Consider the following 20,176-nt stretch of genomic DNA (forward strand, 5'->3'; position numbering starts at 1 on the left):
TTCCAAACAACTTGCCCAAAGGAAAACTGAACCACACAAAGCCCAACTTGAGATCCCAGCTTCCTGATTGGTGCACCCTGTAGGGGACAGAGTGGAAGTGAGGCTTGTGGGGTGGGGGGAGAGTGGCCCTGGCGCCTCCAGATCCAGGGTAGAAGGCGCGCCCCCCGGGCTGAGAGAGCAGGGGACCAGGGCAGCCTGCTGGTAACAAGGGTTCCACTTTATTTTGTTGGCAACAATAAATAATCTATAAATAGAACTGGAGGAAAGAGGAGGAGAAGGTGAGAATGAACAGGATTGAAACCAGTTGGTTCTGGGGTGGGCAAAGGCAGATCAGCGGGGAGCCCCTTCTCCTTAACTTCACGGCCCTGCATTTCATTCAGGGCCCCCTTCCCTGGGGAGAAGGGAGCTGTGGAAGGGCAGAGTTCAGCTGCCCACTTACAGAGCAAACAGAACGCATTGGCATCAAAAAATCCTCCCCCTCCCGTCCCCAAGGGGACTGGCCAAGAGGACCTGGGCTAGCAGGGGTGAGGCCCTGGAGGCGGCAACACCTTCCCCGTGGGCTGCCGGTTTTAAATGAACTGTAGGAGCAGCAAGGTGGCGAGGAGGACGGGGAGGTGGAGTTGCCATCTCATTTCCCTGAGGAGGCAGCTAAGGGGCTGGCTCTGAGAAGCAGTGGGCCCTGTCCACCAGCAGCTGGTAGAAGGGCTTGGGTACCCCCCAGTCCTCGTCATCGCTGCTGGAGCTCTCCTTCTTCACAATCCGGTTGTGCCGGCGGCTGAACCTCCGCGCTTTGGAGCTGTGGGGAGAGGGAGGGGTGCGTGGGCTTTTGCTCTGGCCCCAGTGGTGGCCAGGGCTTGAGCTGAGCAAGGAGGCCAGGGCTTTATTGGGTCCCACAGGGCGGGGAACCTCCGGGCCTGTGAGTCCCCGTCTATACGATAGGACTCTACCAAGGGCACTTTGCCGTAGCCCTGCACCCCTGTTAAAAACCTGTGTACACAGAGGTGGTTCAGCGGCCAACTGAGAAACAGACAGGTGGCAGCTCTGACCTGGGTGGAGAAGAGAGGACTTGGAGAAGGACGGCAGTGAGGAAGGAGGCCAAGCAAAAGGGGAGACACAGTTTCCTGCTCTGAGAAACGCCTGGTGGCAGAGAGGGCAAAAGAAATTTAGGGCAGTGGGGTCCAAAACCCAAATTAAACTATTTGCCCCTTTAAGCTCCAAAGTAGAGCACCTCTCCACCTCTGTCACCCCCAAATATTTCATATAAGTGCAACACCCGAATCTCCCACCCCAGTAAACCTAGCCTGTTTCCAATCGCATGCAGGTCAAGGCTTCGAAAGCCAGAGCAGACCCTGGCTGCTGTGTCTCAGTGGATTGAGCATTAGCCTACAAACCAAAGGGTCGCCGGTTCGATTCCCAGTCAGGGCACGTGCCTGGGTTGGGGGCTGGGTTCCCAGTTGGGGGTGCATAAGAGTCAACCACACACGTTGATGTTTCTCTCCTTCTCTTTCTCCCTCCCCCTTTCTCTAAAAATAAATAGATAAAATCTTTTAAAAAGAAAAGTAAAGAAAACCAGAGCAGGGTTCCAGCACCACGCCTCTGGGCTTCTCACCAATATGGTTTCCGCTCCTGCTCAGTAATCTCCCGCCAGAGCCGGGCCAGCTCTTTGGTGGCAGTGGTGGATGCGGTCCCCGGGTGGGCTCTGGGACAGGAGGGAGGAGGTAAGGAGAGGCCTGCAGAGCAGCCTGGCCCAGGCAAACGCGAGTGGTCTGACCTGACCGTGCGAGGCCCCCTTGCCCTCTTAGAGCCTCCACTTGCCCTGAGAACTCAGCTCCTTCCCACCCCCGTTACATGATATCCTGAAAGGCCTCCATTACACACCCTGGAGCTGAGGCACTGGAGAGGGGGACTGGAGTAAATGGTTGTTGGGAAGGGGATACTAGTGTCCCCAGACCTGTAGGGGTCCCGCATCCTCTGCTCCCAATATCAGCCCCTGGATCTTCCCGTAAGGGCATCGGCTCTTCTCCACTGTGGCCTGGAGGGCCTCCCGTCCCATCCCCCAGCCTCAGGCTGGCAATGGTGTGTTCAGATTGTGCTCCCATTCGACCAAGTCGACCCCAAGAACTTTTTCTTGAATCCTCAGAATCGAGGAGCTCTCCTCACACAGGGCTGCTAGTGTGGGAACCAGGACACAAGTCTGGACCTCCCAGGGGTGACCTTGCCCCCACCAGGCCCCACCTGCCTGAGAATGCAGCCCACCTGGAAGACAGTGGCACTGAAAGGGACAAGGACTCCAGGCAGCATCCCGTGAGCCCAATCGACCCCCCGCTTTTTCACATTATATAAGCCAAATAATTTCCTTTTCTTCTTCAGTCTGAGGTGGGTTTCACTGCTTCCAATTGACAGACCTTGACCAACGTCACAGGGCCAGGTGAGATGCTGGGGGACAGTGTGGCTGAGGAAGGGGCCACTGTGTCAGCCGGCAGAGGGGCAACACGTTCTGGGGGGCTGGCGGCCAAGGAGGATCCCTACCCACCGGATATACTGCTTCCGGTTCATCCTGCAGAACATGATGAAGCCATTGACACACTTTTTCCTCGTCTGAATCAGGCAGGGGGCTTTCTTGCCTGCCTGGCCCTTCCCGGCCTTCCTCCTGGCCGAGGGCAAGGTCAAGGCCTGGCAGGAGGGGCTCCACGTGTAGTCTCCATCCTCATCGCTCACGGATTTGGGGTCCTCAGTGTCGGCGAGAGTGTCCTGGGTGGGGGCAGAGAGATGAGAGCGGGCAGGAGAGGCGGGACCAACCTCCGCGGCTGTGCCCCCCGACCCGCGGCATCCATGCCACCTCTGTGTCCGCCGTGTCCGTGTCCGCGTCCGCGTCTGCGTCCGAGTCCTCAGAGCTGGAGCTGTTCTCACTCCACGAGGGGCGGGCCAGCGGCCCTGAGGACTGGAACACGCTGTGGGAGTCAGGAAGGTCTGCGGGGGCATCCTGGGGTGAGCCCTGGGAGGTGAAGGAGAGAGAGGGAGGGGACGTGGGCGGGGGCAGCGGTGCCCTTCTGGCCCTCGTTCATGGCTTTCCTAGGAAATGAGCATGAGCAACAGCTCAGTTCCGAGACAGCCTCCTTCAGACACCCCTTGGATATTCAAACCAATGTTCCCAAGTTCCCGGCGGGTCAGAGAGGAGCTCTGTTCGGCTCAGGTCTCCTGCCTCCTATTCTCTTCATGCCATCAGTCTACGTCACATGGTAGCCACGATGCCCTGGGCAGCTCTAGTTCTCTTAAGCATCAGTTTCGTCTACAGAACAGTGTGATCATGTCTTACAGGGCTGAGAAGCACCTAGCACAGCGCCTGGCGCTCACTAAGGGTATCAATTTTTTTTTCAGGGCTAAGTATATTTTATTGATTATGTTGTTACAGTATCCCAATTCTTTTCCCTTTGCTCCCCTCTGCCCGGTACCCCCCTTCCCTCCAGCCATCCCACCTCCCCCCCTTAGTTCATGTCCATGGGTCATGCACTTAAGTTCTTTGGCTTCACCCTTTTCTATATTATTCTTAACTTCCCCCTGTCTATTTTAAACCTATCAATTATGTTTCTTAATCCCTGCACCATTTTAAGGTACTAAATTTTTTTATTTTTATTGCTGACACTATTGCAGATGCCCCCATTTTCCCGACCTTTGTCCCCCTCCGTCTAGACCCCTACCCCCTTCCCTCAGGGGTATCTACTTTTGTTTGTACTGCCCATCCAGCTACTCGTGGAGGCAGTGCCCACACGCACACTGGAGGGAGAATGGTTTGGAGAGCAGGCCTGGGGCTGCCCCGCTGTTGGCAGACAGTGAGCTGCTGGAGCAGACAGCGGCCACAGAGCTGAGCCGGGCGTCTGGGAGGTAGCTCTGTCCAGCTGAGGATTCCTGGGGCTGCTCTGCTACTTTCTGTCAAACGAGACCCCCCTGTCTGATGGAACAGATGTAAAATTACGTGGGGTCTTTTATAGGCACCTGGCAGCTTTTCAGCTTTCAGCCTTTGTGTCTCGTTTAGTCTCAGTGCCCAGCACAGAGTGGGCGCCTGGCAGCCAGCAGTGAGCATTCAAAGGATGAACAGAGGAGTCTCCGGAAAAGCCGAGGGGACAGATGAGGGAATCAAACAGGTGAGTGATAAGTGTGGAAAGGACGACCGTGTCCATGCACGAGTGGGTGGCGAGATGCCTACCTCCTTCTGTGGTGACTCCAGCATGCAGGCGGAAGGCGAAGACACGGGATCTAAGAGAACTCCAAAAAGAGCTGTCAGGGAGGGCGGCCAGAGGGTTGGCTGGGACAGAAATGCTTCCCTCACGGCACCAGGTCTCTGTCCCACCAGCCCACTAGCCAGAGTGCCACTCTTCCAAGTTTCTGGATCCCCTGCCCCACGCCCAAACCTAGCTTGCTCCCAGACCAGCCCCACTGGGCCACCTCCAACTTGGGCAGAGCGAGTGGCTCCCTGCTGCAGGCTCCTAGAGCTGACTCCACCCCACTGGCCTGGGCTGCTCCCGAATTAGGCTGTGGTCTCCTCGCAGCAGGGCCTGGGTGGGATTCACCCCTGGGTGTCCAGCGCTGCCCGGCACAGGGCTGCGCACTTGGTGGGCATCACCGTGTGCTTTCTGAATGAACCAAGGATCAGGCCCAGCCCTGCGTGCTCACCCTGGTCCAGGAACATGCTGGCATCCTCCAAGATCTCTTCTGGCAGCAGTTTCCCTGGGGAGCTGAGGAGGGACGGGCTAAAGCCTAGGATGTCGCTCAGGCAGCCCATCACACTCTGGTTGTCAATCTGAGGAGGTCCCAAAGCCAGTGGGCTCCCTGGAAAGAAAACTTCAGGTTTGGGGGTGTAGTCACAGATTGCCCTCCCCACCAGCTGGCTTTTAGGAGATGATGCCAGACACTAGGGAAAGATGACTGTCAACTGCTCATTCTGAGTCCTTGGTAGAGGGAATGAAGAGGCATAATGCCTGGCATTATGTCAGGAATGGCAAAAAAAAAAAAAAAAAGTAAGTGTCATAATGTGCCAGATCCACTAGACTGATTGTAGGTACCTGGAGCTCTGTGTTAAGAATGATTCTGGCCCTGGCCGGTGTAGGGCAGTGGATTGAGTGCAGGTTCGATTCCTGATCAGGGCACATGCCTGGGTTGCAGGAGAGGCATCCGGTCCATGTTTCTCTCCCTCTCTTTCTCCCTCCCTTCCCCCTCTCTAAAAAAAATTAATTACATCTTTTTAAAAAAGAAAAAAAAGAATGATTCTGAGGTAGTGTCTGGGATCACCGGAAACAGTGAGGCTTGATCAGCAATGTCTGCCATAGTGACAGCGGAGCAGACACACTGTGTGTTTGCCGTCCCTGTGCTCAGCAGACATCCGTTCCCTCTCCCGCTTCCCCGCTTCCACTGAAATCCTCAGAAGGAAAGTACCAAGAAGGCCCCACACCAGCCTACAAAGAAGAGAGACAGAGTTTCAGTCACCTTGGGGGCTGTCCTCTGGGGTCCAGGCAGGAAGCCAAGGGTCGGTGTCTGGGTCCTCCTTGTCCACTTCCTCACTGGAGTCATAGAACACCAGCTTCTGCCTGCGGGAGGTGGAGTTCAAGAGGCAGAGCCGGAGCCTGAGGCTGGGAATTGCTGGGACCCTGGGTGAGCTGCCTCCCCGGGGGTGACTCAGGGTCACCCACTGTGAAGCAGGACAGGGATCACTCTCTGCTGGCTGCTGGGGGAGCACTGGGCCAGAAAGCGTATCAGTTGGAGGTGTGGCTCTCCCAGAGCTTCCAGGTTTGTGAGGAGAGGCAACTATCACCAGGCACTGACAACACAGCTTGGGGGGCTTCGGGGAGGTCAGAGAGGTGGGGAGGGCATCAGGGAGGCTAGCACAGCTCAGCCTGAAGGAGGTAGGTTTTCCCAGGCAGATGAGGGGAACAGGCTTGCTGGGAAGAGGGATCAGAGGTGAAAAGCCCAGAGCGGGCAAGGGAATGGCTCTTTTGGGTAGTGGCGCATATTTGAAGGTGTTAAGGGCAAGATTCATGGGTGAGGGGCAGGAGAGGGTGCTGGCAGGGTGAGATAAAGCAGAGAAGTTCTCAGATGCCAATGAGCTATCTGGCTCTGAGAGAGGGCTTTGAGCCACGCACGGACATGGTCAAAGTTTGTGTGACTAGTAAGGATGGCCTGGAAGGCTGAGGTGGGAGGCAAGGAGACCAGTGAGGGGCTGTGGCCCGTCTCTCCTTCGAGTGTCTGACACCTGCAGAAGAAAGCTAGGCCCACGGCAGAGGATGCACATCACCCTCCTTTCTCACGGCCATTCCAGACCAAACACCTCTGTCTCTCCCACTCAGAGCCCTTGGGGTTCCCTTACCTGGGACAGGACTGTGTTCTGTTGAGAAAATAGGTCCTCTCAGCCCCTTGCTGGGTCCCGAAGGCAGGGTAAGGCCCCTCATCCTGGGTGCTGTTTCTGCAATAGTGGCCTAAGGAGGCAATTCAGGGTGACCACTCCTGTGACAGGGACAAAGTCCGGACTCACAGATGCAGAGACAATGCGGTGCCAGGGTCTGCACCAGCCTGTCCCTCCCCCATCCTGGCCAACACCTCAAGCTTTGGGACCTCTGCATGAGTCTCGGGGGCAACCCAAATTGCCACTAGGTTTCTGGAATCCCACTCCTTTATCAGACACTGTAAGGAAGATAAAATCCTTAAGTGGAATAACGACGAAGATGAGGATAGCAAACAAGTACCAAGTGCTTACCAGGGCCAGCACATGCTATTTAAGCATTTTATATTCTTTTCAGTGACCCTGTGTGATAGAGTACCATTGTTACCCCCATTTTACAGTTAAGTAAACCGAGGCATTGAGCTATTACGTAACTCGCCCAAAGTCACACCACTAGCAGGGCTGGGAAGCCCTCCCTCCTCAGGTGGGTCACGTGCCTCCTCTGGGTCACAGGGTCTCCTGGGCAACACCAAAAAGCCTGGACTGTGGCACCACCAGCGGGCACGTGGCCTGGCAGAGAGGCTGTGCTCAGGGAGGTAGGGCTCAGTGAACGGATGGAGGACAGGACACCTCGAGGCCTTGCGTTTCGGTTGCCCGCTTTCTCGCCTGGCTCTCTGCCGAGTGAGCCATCGCACCTTCTGAACCTGGTGCAGAGACAGGGAGTCCCTAGGGCGATTCTCTGGCTGCATCGAGTGACATCTCATGAGGAGGCCCTGCCCTTGGTCCCAGTTCCGCCGCCTGCAGCTCTTGCAGGAGGGCGGCCCTGACCCTGTCCCGCCCTTACACCCATAGCAGACCCTAAAGGGAAAAGCAAGCTGGGTAAAGGACCACAGCTGTGTGCAGCGAGAGGCAGTGTCTCTCTTGTGCGCCACGGAAGCCCCAGCTGCTAGGACCGAGCCCAGATGTGGCAGAGGCCCAATAAGCGGTGTGTAAGTGACCGGGTGCGGAAAGACCGACTTGAGATGTCCCGTTAGACCCTGTCCTTAGCCACATCCAGCAATGCCAGCCAGGATCTCCTTCCATTTCTGTCACCTTGAGGCAAGGATGCTGCTGCCTTCGGGTGAATGGAGGAGTCAGAGCATCTTGGAGGGATGGCGGTCCCCTCCGTGTTTCCTCCTTTCTGGTCCGCGGATGGGGTCACCTGCTCCTTGGGCTTGTCCAGGGCCAGACAGCGACGAGGGTTCTGGGCCCGGGTCTGGGGTTCTGGGACAACAGAAAGGTGGCATCAGATGGGACTGGGGGCTTGAGTGTCACCAGAAGATGTTTCAGGTGGGGGTCTTCTTTGCTCTGGGCCCAACCACCTATGTCCAAGCTTTGCCTGGCCTGGTCACTCATTGGGACTTCCTGGGTAAGTCCGGATCCTCAGTTAGAGATCACCGAGTCCCACGCTTCCTTCCCTCACCCACAGGTTAGAATCGCCTTGCAAGCTCTGAAAAAATAATGATACCCAATGGGCACCCCAGGCCACGGAAACCTGACTTCCTGGGTGTGAGACCCAGGCATAAACAGTGTTTAAAGCGCCCTGGACGACCGAGATGTTCAGCCAGGGCAGGAGACCGTTGTTTAGATCCAACTCCCATTTTAGAGACATGGAAACTGAGGCCTGCAAAAGCGAAGGCAGCAAGGCTGAGGCCGGACCCAGGGCGCTGGTCTCCCACACTTGGGCCTTTTCTCCCTGCTGGCCTGGCCCAGGGCGGCATTACTGGCCATAAAGACAATAAATGCTGACAGAAGCTTCCGTTCGCTGGGCACTGACCATGTGCATCTCCTCTGAGGAGTTGTTTGAGTGGTACATTTTCAGGCTCCTAATCCTTGAGACCTCCCTGTGGCAGGCACTACCATTTCCAGGTGAGGAAGATGAAGCTCAGAACAGTGACCACTCCAGGTCTTAGAGCTAATGAGAGGAGGAGCCAGAAATGGGACCCAGGCATGACCGACTCTAAAGCCTCGTCCGGGGTTCAGGATTGCTGATGGGGCCTCCCGCGAGTGTGATGGCCCTGGAGAAGGAGCCCCACTTCCATCTGAGCCCCACTTCCTGTTCTGCCTCCACCGACAGCTTGTACCTGAGGTTCTGGTCAGCTTCTTCTTCCGAGGTTTCCGACAGGCTCCCCGAAGACAGGACTTACAAGAGTGTGGGGAGCGAGACGGGGTGGTGTGTCTCCGCCTTGCGGGGTCCGCAGTGGAGCTCTGACCCCGCCCTGCGCAGGACCAAGAAGGAGATGGGTCAGATGTCCTTGCCTGAGTCCCATCCCAAGTCCTCCCTTCCAGACAACGCCTCCCAGTGCCGGCAGGGCTGGGGGACAGTCTGCCACAGTCCACAGGCTGACTTTACAAACGTGGAAACTGATGTCCCAAAAGGAGATAAAAATTGCCTGCGGTTGCACAGTCAGGTGGCAAAAGGACAGGGCAAACTCTGGGGTCTCCCCGGGGCCGCTCTGGGCCTTGGCCAAGAGAGAAGATGAACTCAGTGCTTCCCAAATTTGTCCCCATATTCCCCACCCCGAATCAATTTCTCTTCCTATCTTCCTCAAGGTAGTGAGGGCTCCACCACCCATCCTGCGTCGCCCGGGGCCTCTTTGTCAGGCCTCCCAATTCTTTATTAACATCTCCCCAATGCACCTACTTCTGTCCAAACTCAGCTGCAGTGCGAGATTGGGCCTCACTGTCTCCTGACTGGATCACCCCTAAAAGTATCTTCACTGATCTCCCAGACTCCAGTTTCTCCCTTAATAACCAGTTCTCCATACTAGATGTTAGAGGCCTCTTTCTTAAAATAAATAAATAAACCTGATGGCTTGTCCCTGGCTTAAAGTCCTTCAGTACCTCTCACCTTCATCTCCCTCCTTAGCTGGGCACTCGACGCCCTTCAGGACCTCATCTCCCCCTCATCTGCTACCCTTCCGGCCTGTGTATTTTTTACACCAGTAATGAGAGTACCCAGCACATACAATAGTGGGTGACTGGCATATTCCAGGCTTTGTATTACAATACCCCGTACGTGTATTAACTCATTTAATCTTCACAGCAAACCCAGGAGAAAAGTACTAGTATTCGTCCTGGTTTGCAGATGAGGAACCCGGAAGCACGGAGAGGTTAAGATAACAAGGCATGTGTCTGAGTCAGGATCTGGCTCAAGAGCCTATGCACATCATCCTGATGCTCCACGTCCCTCTGACCACACCCAGCTACTTGCCTGTCCCCAGACATTCCACACGTGTCTTCTCATGCCTGCACACTCTTGCTCAGATTGTTTCCTCTACCGGGCAGGGCTCCCCCTTCTATTATCCTCAGAGGCCCAGCTCCAAGACCCCTCCCCCCACAGTCTTCCCAGATACCCTCCTCTGACTTTGTCCCTTCTGCCAGGCTGTGAGGTCCGGGAGGGCCTGAAATGGTCTAAGTCCCTCAAGGTCCCTGACAGCAGGATAAAACTTATAGCAGGCCCTGGGCAAGGTTGGCTGAACTTACTTACCCCCAGCCCCGCCTTCCCCATTGACGGCATAGAATTTTAGCAAGGCCTTGGCCATATCGATGTTTCTGTGGAGGTATTGAATGTAGTGCAGGACATGCAGCAGGATCTCCTTCTGCCCACGAAAGAAAGACCAGGTTATGCACAAAAGTGGAGTACAACCAGACGAGGAGAGGCTGCTGGAGACCAGAGGCAGAGAGGCTCCAGGACCCCATTTCCCACCCCAACAATTTCTCAAGTGACAGATATATTTCTAGTTTGCTATTTAGTTCTCATTGCGGCCCAGCGAGGTAGCGGTTACAATGAAAGAAACTGAGGCTCAGAATGTAATGGGACTTGCTAAGGTTACAGAGAGGAAGTGGCCGAGCTGAGATCTCAACCCAGGTCTGCCTCCGTCCTGGTCCAGTCTTTCAGTACACACTATTCAGCTTCCCACCCCTGGCCCTTTGCACATGCGGCACACTCCCTCTGCAAAGTCTTCCTCTTCTTCCCACACACTCCCTCACCCGGCATCTCCTCTGAGCTTCAGCACAGTGCTCTCCCCTCCCAGAAACTTTCCCTCCTTCCTGACCCTCTTGCTCAGGCTGGGTCAGATGTCCCTCCCAGGCACCCCTGTAACACCCTGGGCCCAATGACACCAAGGCAGTTGCCACAGTGCTTTATAATGATCTGTTTATACATTGTTCTCCCCTGCTGACCTGGGACTAGTTGAGGGTAGACACTGTAGCTAATTGACTTCTGTGTCCCAAGCACACAGAATCGAGAGGTAGCTTAGCCAGTGACTGCTGAAATAGTAAATCTTCCCCACAGCACCAAGGCGATACCTCCTGCCCAGCACACAGCCCCCGTCCAGCACCAAATACTGACTCAGTTGGTACTGGAGCTACTATAGCTAAAAAAGACCACTGTGTGTGTACGGGTGACCTAGATATACCTTTTTTTTTAAGATATACTTTTGTTTGCCTTCATGGAACTAACAATCTAGTGAGGGCAGCGGACTTAAATAAACTCATAAATCAAACAAAATGATCGACTGTGTGACAAGCATTATGAATAGAAGAGTATAACGAGGGAGTCTGCAATCACACTTGGATGTCCGGAAAGGCCCCTTAGAGGTGACAGCATTTAAACCGAGACCTGAAGGATGAAAGGAGTTAGCCTGGTGAAGACGTGAGGGAAGAACAGCAGTAAGTATTTTTTGGATCATACTGGAACCCTGGAATAACAAGACAACCGTTAGCAGTCATATTCCAAACCCCAAGTCAGGAAACGTGGGCCTGCAAGGGGACTCATGTGAAACTGTTCCATAAGATACGATACAGACAGTCACTGAAATTATTTAACCTGACCCATGAAAGGCAGCTATACTCTAACTAAGGGGTGCATGTGTCACAGCCAAGAGACTATTAGCTTAGAAAGACCTGGATCCAAGCTGCCACTTACTGGCTGTGGACTGGGAGCAGGCTGTTCTACTTTTTTGAGCCTCGGTTTTCTCACCTGTGCAATGGGAACAAGATACTCATTCAGGCTGAGAGGACCGTCATTAGGAGTAAATAAATGAGTGGGTGTGAAACCGCCCAGCACAGAGTCCGATACATTCGTTGCCTAATAAAGGCTTAGTTGATGATGATGGGAACACCTTCACCAGGCTGTCAAGGGATTACCTTTTTACAACTAGACCATGGTGTTTTCCAGAGCAGATACTGTTTTTAGTTTAGTATCTCCAACACCAGGCTTGGCACATGGTGGGCACTCACTAAGCGAAGTCTTTGTGAACCATCAAGTAATATAAATTGTTACTTATCATTGCTAGTATAAAGGTTTTATGCAGAAAGCACTTGGGCCTCATCTCAGATTTCAGGGCAGAAGGTTCAGTACTTGAAACTTCAGGAAGGTTAGCTTGGGGGTTGCATCCAAGTTTCAAATACCAGAGATCTTCTGAAGGTGAGATGGACAGGTCCTGCAACTTCCTTGACAGAGGAAACTCACTCATTCATTCATTCATTCATTCATTCAACAAACACCTATTGAACACCAAATGACGAAGGCGTGGGCCTTTGGAAAGAGACACACCTGACCCCTCTGCCAGAAGTTGGCCCTGTCTCTTTGGGCAACATGACCCCTCCGCACTTCAGTTTCCTCAAACCAAAAAATGAGCATTAACATATGCATCTCGAAAGCCTTGTGGGGGGAGGGGATTAAATGAGAAAATGCTTATAAAATGCTTGGCACCTAGAAGTCTCAGTTATTTGGGAGCAATTGTTATTATCAGCTCTACACTGGGCCTTGTGGGCACCGGAGATAGAAATTTATCCATTACGGTCCTTGCCACCTCAGGATTCTTCACCTAATGGGGGTCAGAGATAAGAAAACAATCACGGAAATATCTGAAGGCTTTGGTGGTCAGAGGGAGAAGAAGCCACAGCATCACATGGCGCAGGCAGCACTTCATCAGCCAGGATGGCGAGTTAGGATGCCACAGATCCAAGCTGCATCCCGTGTCCAATGCGGGAGAGACCACACATAACAGCTGCCATATGTTCGCTGAGCAGCCGACTGAGCAGGTCGCATAGCCCTGAGGAGCTGTGATGATTGATGTACTTCAGCAGACTGGTCAAGTGGGAGGCTGGGGACTGACAGGAGCTCAGGTTGCATGTGGAGCAGGACTGAGCTTAAGGAAGGATGGAGATGGGAAAGAAGAGGGATCCTTAAGATGGCAGAGAATCAATGGTAAAGAAAGTAGGCTGAGCCCTGGCTGCTGTAGCTCAGTAGATTGAGCATCGGCCTGCGAGCTAAGTGTCGCTGGTTCGATTCCCAGTCAGGGCACATGACTAGGTTGCACGTCAGGTCCCCAGTTGGGGGCGCGAGTGAGAGGCAACTGCACAGTGATGTTTCTCGCCCTCTCTTTCTCCTTTCCCCTCTCTCTAAAAATAAAATAAACAAATAAACAAATTGTAAAAAAAAGAAAGAAAGAAAGTAGGCTGAGGTCTGGGAAGAATTTCAAAAGGAGACATGGTCATCTGGTCAGCGAGGAAATTATGCCTGTCCTCTGACCACAGTGTCATTCTTCCAGAGCAGGGACTGTGTCCCAAACACTTCAGCCCTCCCTGCGAAGAGCTTGTGACAGCACCAAATACTCCAATGTTTGAGGACAGAGGACAAAATTCCTCAGATATTTTTGAGCACTTCGGTGGCCTGTGTAATGCCTCTCCCCCAAAACACGTCCATGTCCTAGTCCCCTGATCCTATTATTATGTTGCCTTATAAGACAAAGGGGACTTTGCAAATGTGCTTGATGTGCTGAATAAGGATCTTCAGGTGGGGAGACTATTCTGGATTATCTGAGTGGGCCCAATGTAATCGCGAGAGTTCCTTAGAAGCTGGGGGGCAGTGGGTCAAAGGCAGAGAAGGCTAAATTTCAAAATGCCACACTTCTGGCTGTGTGAAGGAGCCGTGAGTCAGGGGACACAGCTGACCTCTAGAAGCTGGCAAAGCAAAGGAAACAGATTCTCCCCTGTTACCTCCAAGAAGAACCCTGACTTTAGACCAGTGAAACTAATTTTGGACGTCTGGCCTCCAGAACCGTAAGAGAATAATTTTGTGTTGTTTTTAAACCACTAAATTTGTGGTGATTTGTGACAGTAGCTACAAGAAAATGGTAATAAGCACTTACGATGGAGAGGTACTGGGGAGGGTATCAACATGATGGGGATTGATGGAATATCATAGGCAGGGAGAAGGTTAGGGTGAAGGTTGGCAAATCCTTCCAAAACACCTGCTCCTCTGAACCTCTTGGGAGGCAGATGGCACATCTCAGCTGGGATCAGTTACTCCTGTGTTCAAATCTTTATCTTCCTGACCAGCTTCTGCATTCCCAGAGGATGAGGACTGGGGCTCAAATTCCTTTGCTTCCCCCATTACAATCATAAGAGCTCTCTGACATCCAACAGTCTTTCCATGAATGGCTGATGAATGAATAAGTAAATGACTGAATGAGAGGAACTATAACAAGAAAACATCACGCCAAGCCTTCAGGATCTCCAAGTCTCATGTTAAGTTGTTCCCATTGTGAGTGAGGTGTTAGCTCAGCACTACATACCTTTATTGAGTAGCCAGTGGGGATGTGCAGAGAAGCTTTATCTGTTTCTACCCCTTGGAGCTGATACCCACAGGTCACAAAATAGGGAGGAAACTGAACTTTACTCAGGGCCTACCACGGCTGTTATGTCATTTCAGCTTCACAATTTCTCAGGATAGGAAGAGTCGTTGTTACTCATTTTACAGCTAAGAAGCCCGAAGCTTGAGGCTGATAACCAGAGAGACCTGCCCAGGGTTCTGCAGGTGTACGCTGGAGGGCTCCCAAAGCAATGACCTTTACCTGGCTCCTTGCCTATTCTTCCCTCCCAGTGTCCTATGCCTCCTTTTTGAGAAAGGATGCCGCGGTCCTGGGCTTCCAGACTCCTAGAAAGTCCCGTTCAGAGCAGGACCGTTCCCATCTCAGCGCTGTCATGGAAAGGGGCTGTCTAGGTTTCTCGGGACAAGGGAAGTTAACCAGCTTCCTGGCATTTTATAACCTACCTCCCAAATCTACCTCCTCTCTTTCAGTCCACATACCTTGGTGAGCTTCTTGCTATTGGTCTTCGGGGCCACAGGTAGCAGCAATGCCAGCTCATGGAGTTTGCTGGTGTAGTTTTTCTTTTCCTTCCTGTTTTGGGACAAGAACTGATTTTGATTAGGACATCCTAATGTCCTAATGGCATCTGACTCTCAAACCTCCTGTCTCCTTGTTCCCCATCTCAGGGAAGTCCCCCACCCCTGGGACGTCCCCTACAGCCAGCACCCAAGACAAAGTTGCGGACATCATCTCTCATCCTCTTGTCCAGTCGGTCACCAAATCTTGCCCATTCCTCCTCTGGTCCCTTCTCTCCACCCCCACAGTCCCTGCCTCAGCCCATTTACTGACATCCTCCTAGGCCTCCTCCAGTCCATACTCTACTAGAATCAGAGTGATCTTTCTGAAACACAAATCTGACCAGTTTTCTCATCTGTGCAATGGGAATGAGGAAATGCATTCAGGCTCAGGGGATTATTAATAGGATTAAATAAATTAGTATGTGTGAAATCACCCAGCATAGGACCCAACCCATTAGATGCCTAATAAGTTGCTTCAAAGCTCTCAATGCCACCCCGTTAAGGATGAAGCTTAATGTCTCTGATCTCTGAACTGGGCTGAAAGCTGGGTCGGGGGTACCACTATATCTCTAGCACCCAGAACAGGGGCTGGCACATGGCAGAAACTCAGTGCATATTTTCTAGGTGAATGAATTAAAAAAGGCCTGAAAACAATTGACTCCTGGGCAGATGAGGAAGTCCTGGGATCTAATCTATGAATCCATAATTCATAATATACCCATGCACATACCCCTCCATACCCTCTCCTGACAGATGGAGACACAAAGACATTGGAGTCTCTCTCCTAACTTACACGCCACTGCCATTGCTTATGCTGTGCCCTCGGGAATGCCAAGCACCTCTGTCTCCACCAATCCTGATTTCTCCTTCCTTCAGGGCCCATTTCAATCGCCACCTGCCTCAGGAAACCTCCATAACCTCCCCTGCCTTCCTGCCAGGCCCTGGGCTGGACATTATGGAAATGGAGAGGAATCGCTGTCACTGTCCTTGAGGAGATGGGGGAGCAGTGTGGACAACACATTTATCTCCCTAACCAAACTCTGACGTTCTGAAAGAATCTTTCTCACTCATTCATTCAGCAGCCCCTTATTGAGCACCAACTATATGCCAGGAACAATGTGCCCTGGCTGGTGTGGCTCAGCGGATTGAGTGCTGGCCTGTGATCCGAAGGTCACTGGTTCGATTCCCAGTCAGGGCACATGCCTGGGCTGCCGGCCAGGTCCCCAGTTGGGGGCATATAAGAGGCAACCAACTGATGTTTCTTTCCCTCTCTTTCTCTCTCCCTTCTCCTCTCTCTGAAAATAAATAAAATCTTTGAAAAAACCATAAACAAATACAGCCCACAGTATAGTTAGGGATAAAACCATTATTCAAATTGTCACACAAACAAGCATAACAAGCATAAAATTGCAACTAGGACCAGAACCACATACATAATTGGCTTGGGGAGGAGCACTACAAATTCAAGTGCGTAACTCCCTTGTTCAAAAATTGATCATTTCAAGATGCTGAGAGCAGAGCATTACACCAAGCACTGGGCTCTTCTATGCACAGGACCCTGTGACTACATAGCTCATATGCTCATGAAATTGACCATGTTGGGGACAACGGCGAGGTATTGCTTGATGTTATGGAAGCTTGTAACAGGTGACCTAATCAATGAGGTTTTTTCTGAGGAAGTAAACTGGACAGAACCTATTCTGAAGGATTGGCGGAAAGGTATAGGTGAAGAATGAAAGAGAACAGTTCAGATAGAGGGAACATGTGCAAAGGCCCTGTGGCACAAGGGAGCATGGAGAATTCAAAAGAAATAAAGCTGGAGTGTCTGCAGCACAGAAAGCAAGGAGCCCTGTATGGTGAGATGAGACTGGAGAAGGATATAGGGCCAGAAGAGGCAGGATCTTGTAGGCTCATAGTACAGAAGACTTTTGACTTTATCCAAAGACCCATGAGAAGCCATTAAAGGGCTTTACACAGGGAATGACATCATTAGTTCACCCCCTCAAAACTACTATGAATACATAAAACTCTACATTTTAGTCAACTGAATGAAGGAATAAAAGAAAAAATATATTTCACTAATTGGTCTCTAGTTACCTCCTGGCAGACGCTATACCTTTGAGGGGCAAGGGTGTTGGGGTTCTATCCTTGGAGAAAAACTGGGTAGGCTGACCTCTGAAGTCCTGTCTAGCCCTGATATTTTTTTGCACATCACTTTCCTTTTGTTCTAGAGGACCCCCTGGAAGCTCCAGCGAGAAACAACACAGAAAGTAAGGAAGAAAAAGTGCCCAGGCCTAGGCATTATTTGGCCATGTCTGAGCAAAGGGGTTCCATACCAACTGTAGTCTCTAGGTGTTTACTCTGGGGTTTGCATAGCAACGAGAGAGCCTTCGATGCAAATATTTTTTTTTCAGAAAAAGAAGGTTGGAGGGAACCTGAGGGTGACTAAGAATGACAAAATCCTGGCATTTCTGGGGCAGCAGTCCTGAGTAGGTGTGACCTGAGCACTGCTCCCAGGGGCCTCTGGGAGCCACACACTCCTTCGCAAGGCTGCCCCTTTCCTTGCTGGGCGGTTCTGGTTTTAGCCAAGTTCTTTCCTCACAGTCTCTGTACTTCCCACCCACCTGTCCCAGCTCTGCCCTCTGGGTCTGCGGGGAACAAGTCAGCTCCAGCCGCATGCATCCCTGTTCTGTTTTTCTAAACTGCCAAGTTGATTTCTGCCTTAGGGTCTTACTATTCCCTCTACATGGAATGTTCTTTTGCCATGATTTTTGCATGGCTAGTTTCTTCTTTCCCATTCACTGCTGATCTTAAATGTAACCTCTTCAGAGAGGCCTTTCCTGACCACTCAATCTAAATAAGCATATTTTGGGGTCACAGCCATATCATTTATCAGCATCTGACATTTTTGTTTATTTATTCATTCATTCATTTATTACAAACTCCATAAGGGGCGGGATTTTATTTTTTTAATTGCTATATCCCAAGCTGACTTATCCATTAGACATAGTAAGTATGGTGCCTAAAGCCTGGGACATCTTTAAGGACTTATAAAAATGTTCTAATATTTTTAAAGTCAGAAGAAAAAATGGATATAATCCAACTTGGATTATATTCATCTTTATACCAATGCTGTCATTAACTATAATTTTTAACATATTTTTAGTGGAGGAAGGGGCCCAAGAAGACAAAATTGCCCAGGGCCCATGAAAGTCATAATGTGGCCCTGGTTTTATCCCTGGCTCCTAGGTGTTCAATGAAAAATTGTTGAATTAATAAATACTCCTGTCTTGTGATGGCACCTTAGGTTCTAAAATGACAAATGACTCTGATTCCTGGGTTTCCTCTTCTTTGAGCTAATACTCAGCCTAAAAACTCCCTAGTTCCTTTATTTTATGGGAGCTGAGAGGAGCCTTAACCAAGAGCCAGTCCAAATTTCTCATATTAAGTATGGGAAAACCAAGGCCTGGTCCCTGATTTGTTCTAACATGCACAGAAACTTAAGAGTTAGAGCTGCCCCCAAAGTGGAACAAATCAGGGAGCAGTCCCAAGAGGCAGCACAATACCTGGCTGCAAGTCCCAGCTTTTAAAGCAGATAGACCTAGACTGAAATCCCAGTTCTCTTGTATGAGTTTTGGCAACTGCTTTCATCTCATCTCTCTGAGCCTGTTCTTTTTTTAAGATTTTATTTATTTATTTTTAGAGAGGGGAAGGGAGGGAGGAAATGGAGAGAAACATCAATGTGTTGTTACCTCTCACATACCTCCAACCAGGGACCCAACCTGCAACCAGGGACCTGACCTGCAACCTAGGGATGTGCCCTGATCGGAAATCAAACCAGGACACTTTGGTTGTCAGGCGACACTCAATCCACTGAGCCACACCAGCCAGGGCTCTCTGAGCCTGTTTTTAACTCATTTATATTATAAAATGCAGGTGGCTAGGAAGTTAGATCTTGTCAGGGAGGTGTTTAACATAGTACCTGGAACATAGGGAGTGCTCACAAAATGTTAGTTCAACACAGAAGATAGTCATTTGTCAGAATGATTTAGGGATAAGGAATATTAGAGATTGGATAGAGGTATTTATTGTATGATTATGATTGATAAAGCTTGTTTTGGGTTGACCGATCCCCCTTTTCTGGTAGTAGTTTCCTTTGGTGACCCACCCCACCCCCAATTTCAGTCCCTGTGGTTCAGAGAGGCTAACATAAACCTCCCCTTCCTCTAGTGAGCACAGAAGCAGGGTCCAGACAAGAAGCCACATTGATTGGCTTAGGATTGGGGTCATAACCCAGGTTTGGCCAATCAGAGGCAATGGATTCTGGAATAACTCTGTGCTGGTGTTGTCACATTAACAAGACAGGATCTGGAGCTGCCGGAAGCCACCTTGCCCTCACGAAGGGAGAACCTGCTTGAGGACGAGGCCAACAGGACCATAGCCCAGCCGGGAAAGGCAGTTTCATGGCAACACAATTTAACCCCCACCTGAAACCAGCCAAGCCTGATGCCCCTGAATTTTCAGTTTAAACGATCCAATAAATCTCTTTTCAGGCTTAAGCTAGTTTCAGCTAGGTTCTGTTACTTGCAGTTAAGAGTCCTTCTTAATACAAGGACCCCACATCTAGAAGGGGGGAAAAAGAGAATGCATTGCTGGTGACCTCTGGGATTCCAGGAGGAATGGGCAGCAGGGCAGGCATCCTTCATCTTCTTTGTAGTGCTCCTGAGCACGGTACCTAAGGAGAGAATCTGCACAAAGCAGACACTTATTTTTGGAGTTAATAAATGAACGAAGAGATGAATGGACAGAAAGTCACTGGCATGGGTTGGGGGTGGGGTACAGTAGGGGATAAGTTGACCTCTGGCTATTTTTTTCTTTACCCTGACTTTGGAGGGAGGGAGAAAACTGATCGAACCCTCCATCTGCTGTGAAAATCTCCTCTATAAGATTTCTGACATTTGTTAGGTGCTTGATGGATGAATGAATATGTGAATAAAAGAAAAGAAGGAAGAGCAATTAGGTCACTCAGGGTGCCAAAGCCTGCAAGGACTTGCGGATGATCTTTGCCAACCACCTCAGACTTCTCTCACCTTGAAAATGGTGGTTATATTCCTTGTGGAGTTGTTAGGATTCAAGCATATCATACAAAGGGCTTAGCAAAGAGTCTGACAAAACAAAATGCTCAGTAAGCATTATTATTATTATTCAACTAAAGTGGCTGGAGCTGTATGGAAGATGGGGGAGCGGAGCAGTTACCTGTCATTGGAACTCAGGGAACTGGCCTTGGGATGTTTCGGGGAACACAAATAGCTACTGGAACCCCACATCTGCAAAGAAAGAAAAAGGAAGACCTGTTAGTGACCTCTGGGACTCCAGGAGAAAGCGGCAGCCTTCATTTTCCCTGTGGTGCTCCTTTGAGCACTAGAGACCCGAAAATGGAGTCCCCAAGCCCCACAGATAAGGACCCACAGACGAGATCAATACCCCAAAACTCTACACTTAAGTCTGTGAAGCCCAAATTGTAAATC

At 51.0% G+C, this 20,176-nt stretch overlaps 1 protein-coding gene across 1 annotated transcript; it reads right to left on the minus strand.

Annotated features, from left to right (window-relative positions):
- Nucleotides 1-630: 630 nt before the first annotated feature.
- MEIOSIN (meiosis initiator) lies at nucleotides 631-19,975 on the minus strand. Its single transcript, XM_090259104.1, has 14 exons — nucleotides 19,905-19,975; nucleotides 19,309-19,383; nucleotides 14,571-14,661; nucleotides 9,960-10,071; nucleotides 8,554-8,688; nucleotides 7,523-7,693; nucleotides 6,359-6,467; nucleotides 5,482-5,582; nucleotides 4,672-4,827; nucleotides 4,205-4,275; nucleotides 2,840-2,995; nucleotides 2,534-2,751; nucleotides 1,610-1,699; nucleotides 631-796 (listed from the first exon to the last, which is right to left on the minus strand). Exons 1-14 carry the CDS (start codon nucleotides 19,973-19,975, stop codon nucleotides 649-651), a joined length of 1,704 nt encoding a protein of 567 aa, XP_090115230.1. The 3' UTR covers nucleotides 631-648.
- Nucleotides 19,976-20,176: the final 201 nt, after the last annotated feature.

This window comes from Furipterus horrens, unplaced genomic scaffold (genome assembly GCF_987537825.1).
Source record: "Furipterus horrens unplaced genomic scaffold, mFurHor1.1.pri manual_scaffold_13, whole genome shotgun sequence".
In the NCBI taxonomy this organism is placed as follows: domain Eukaryota; kingdom Metazoa; phylum Chordata; class Mammalia; order Chiroptera; family Furipteridae; genus Furipterus; species Furipterus horrens.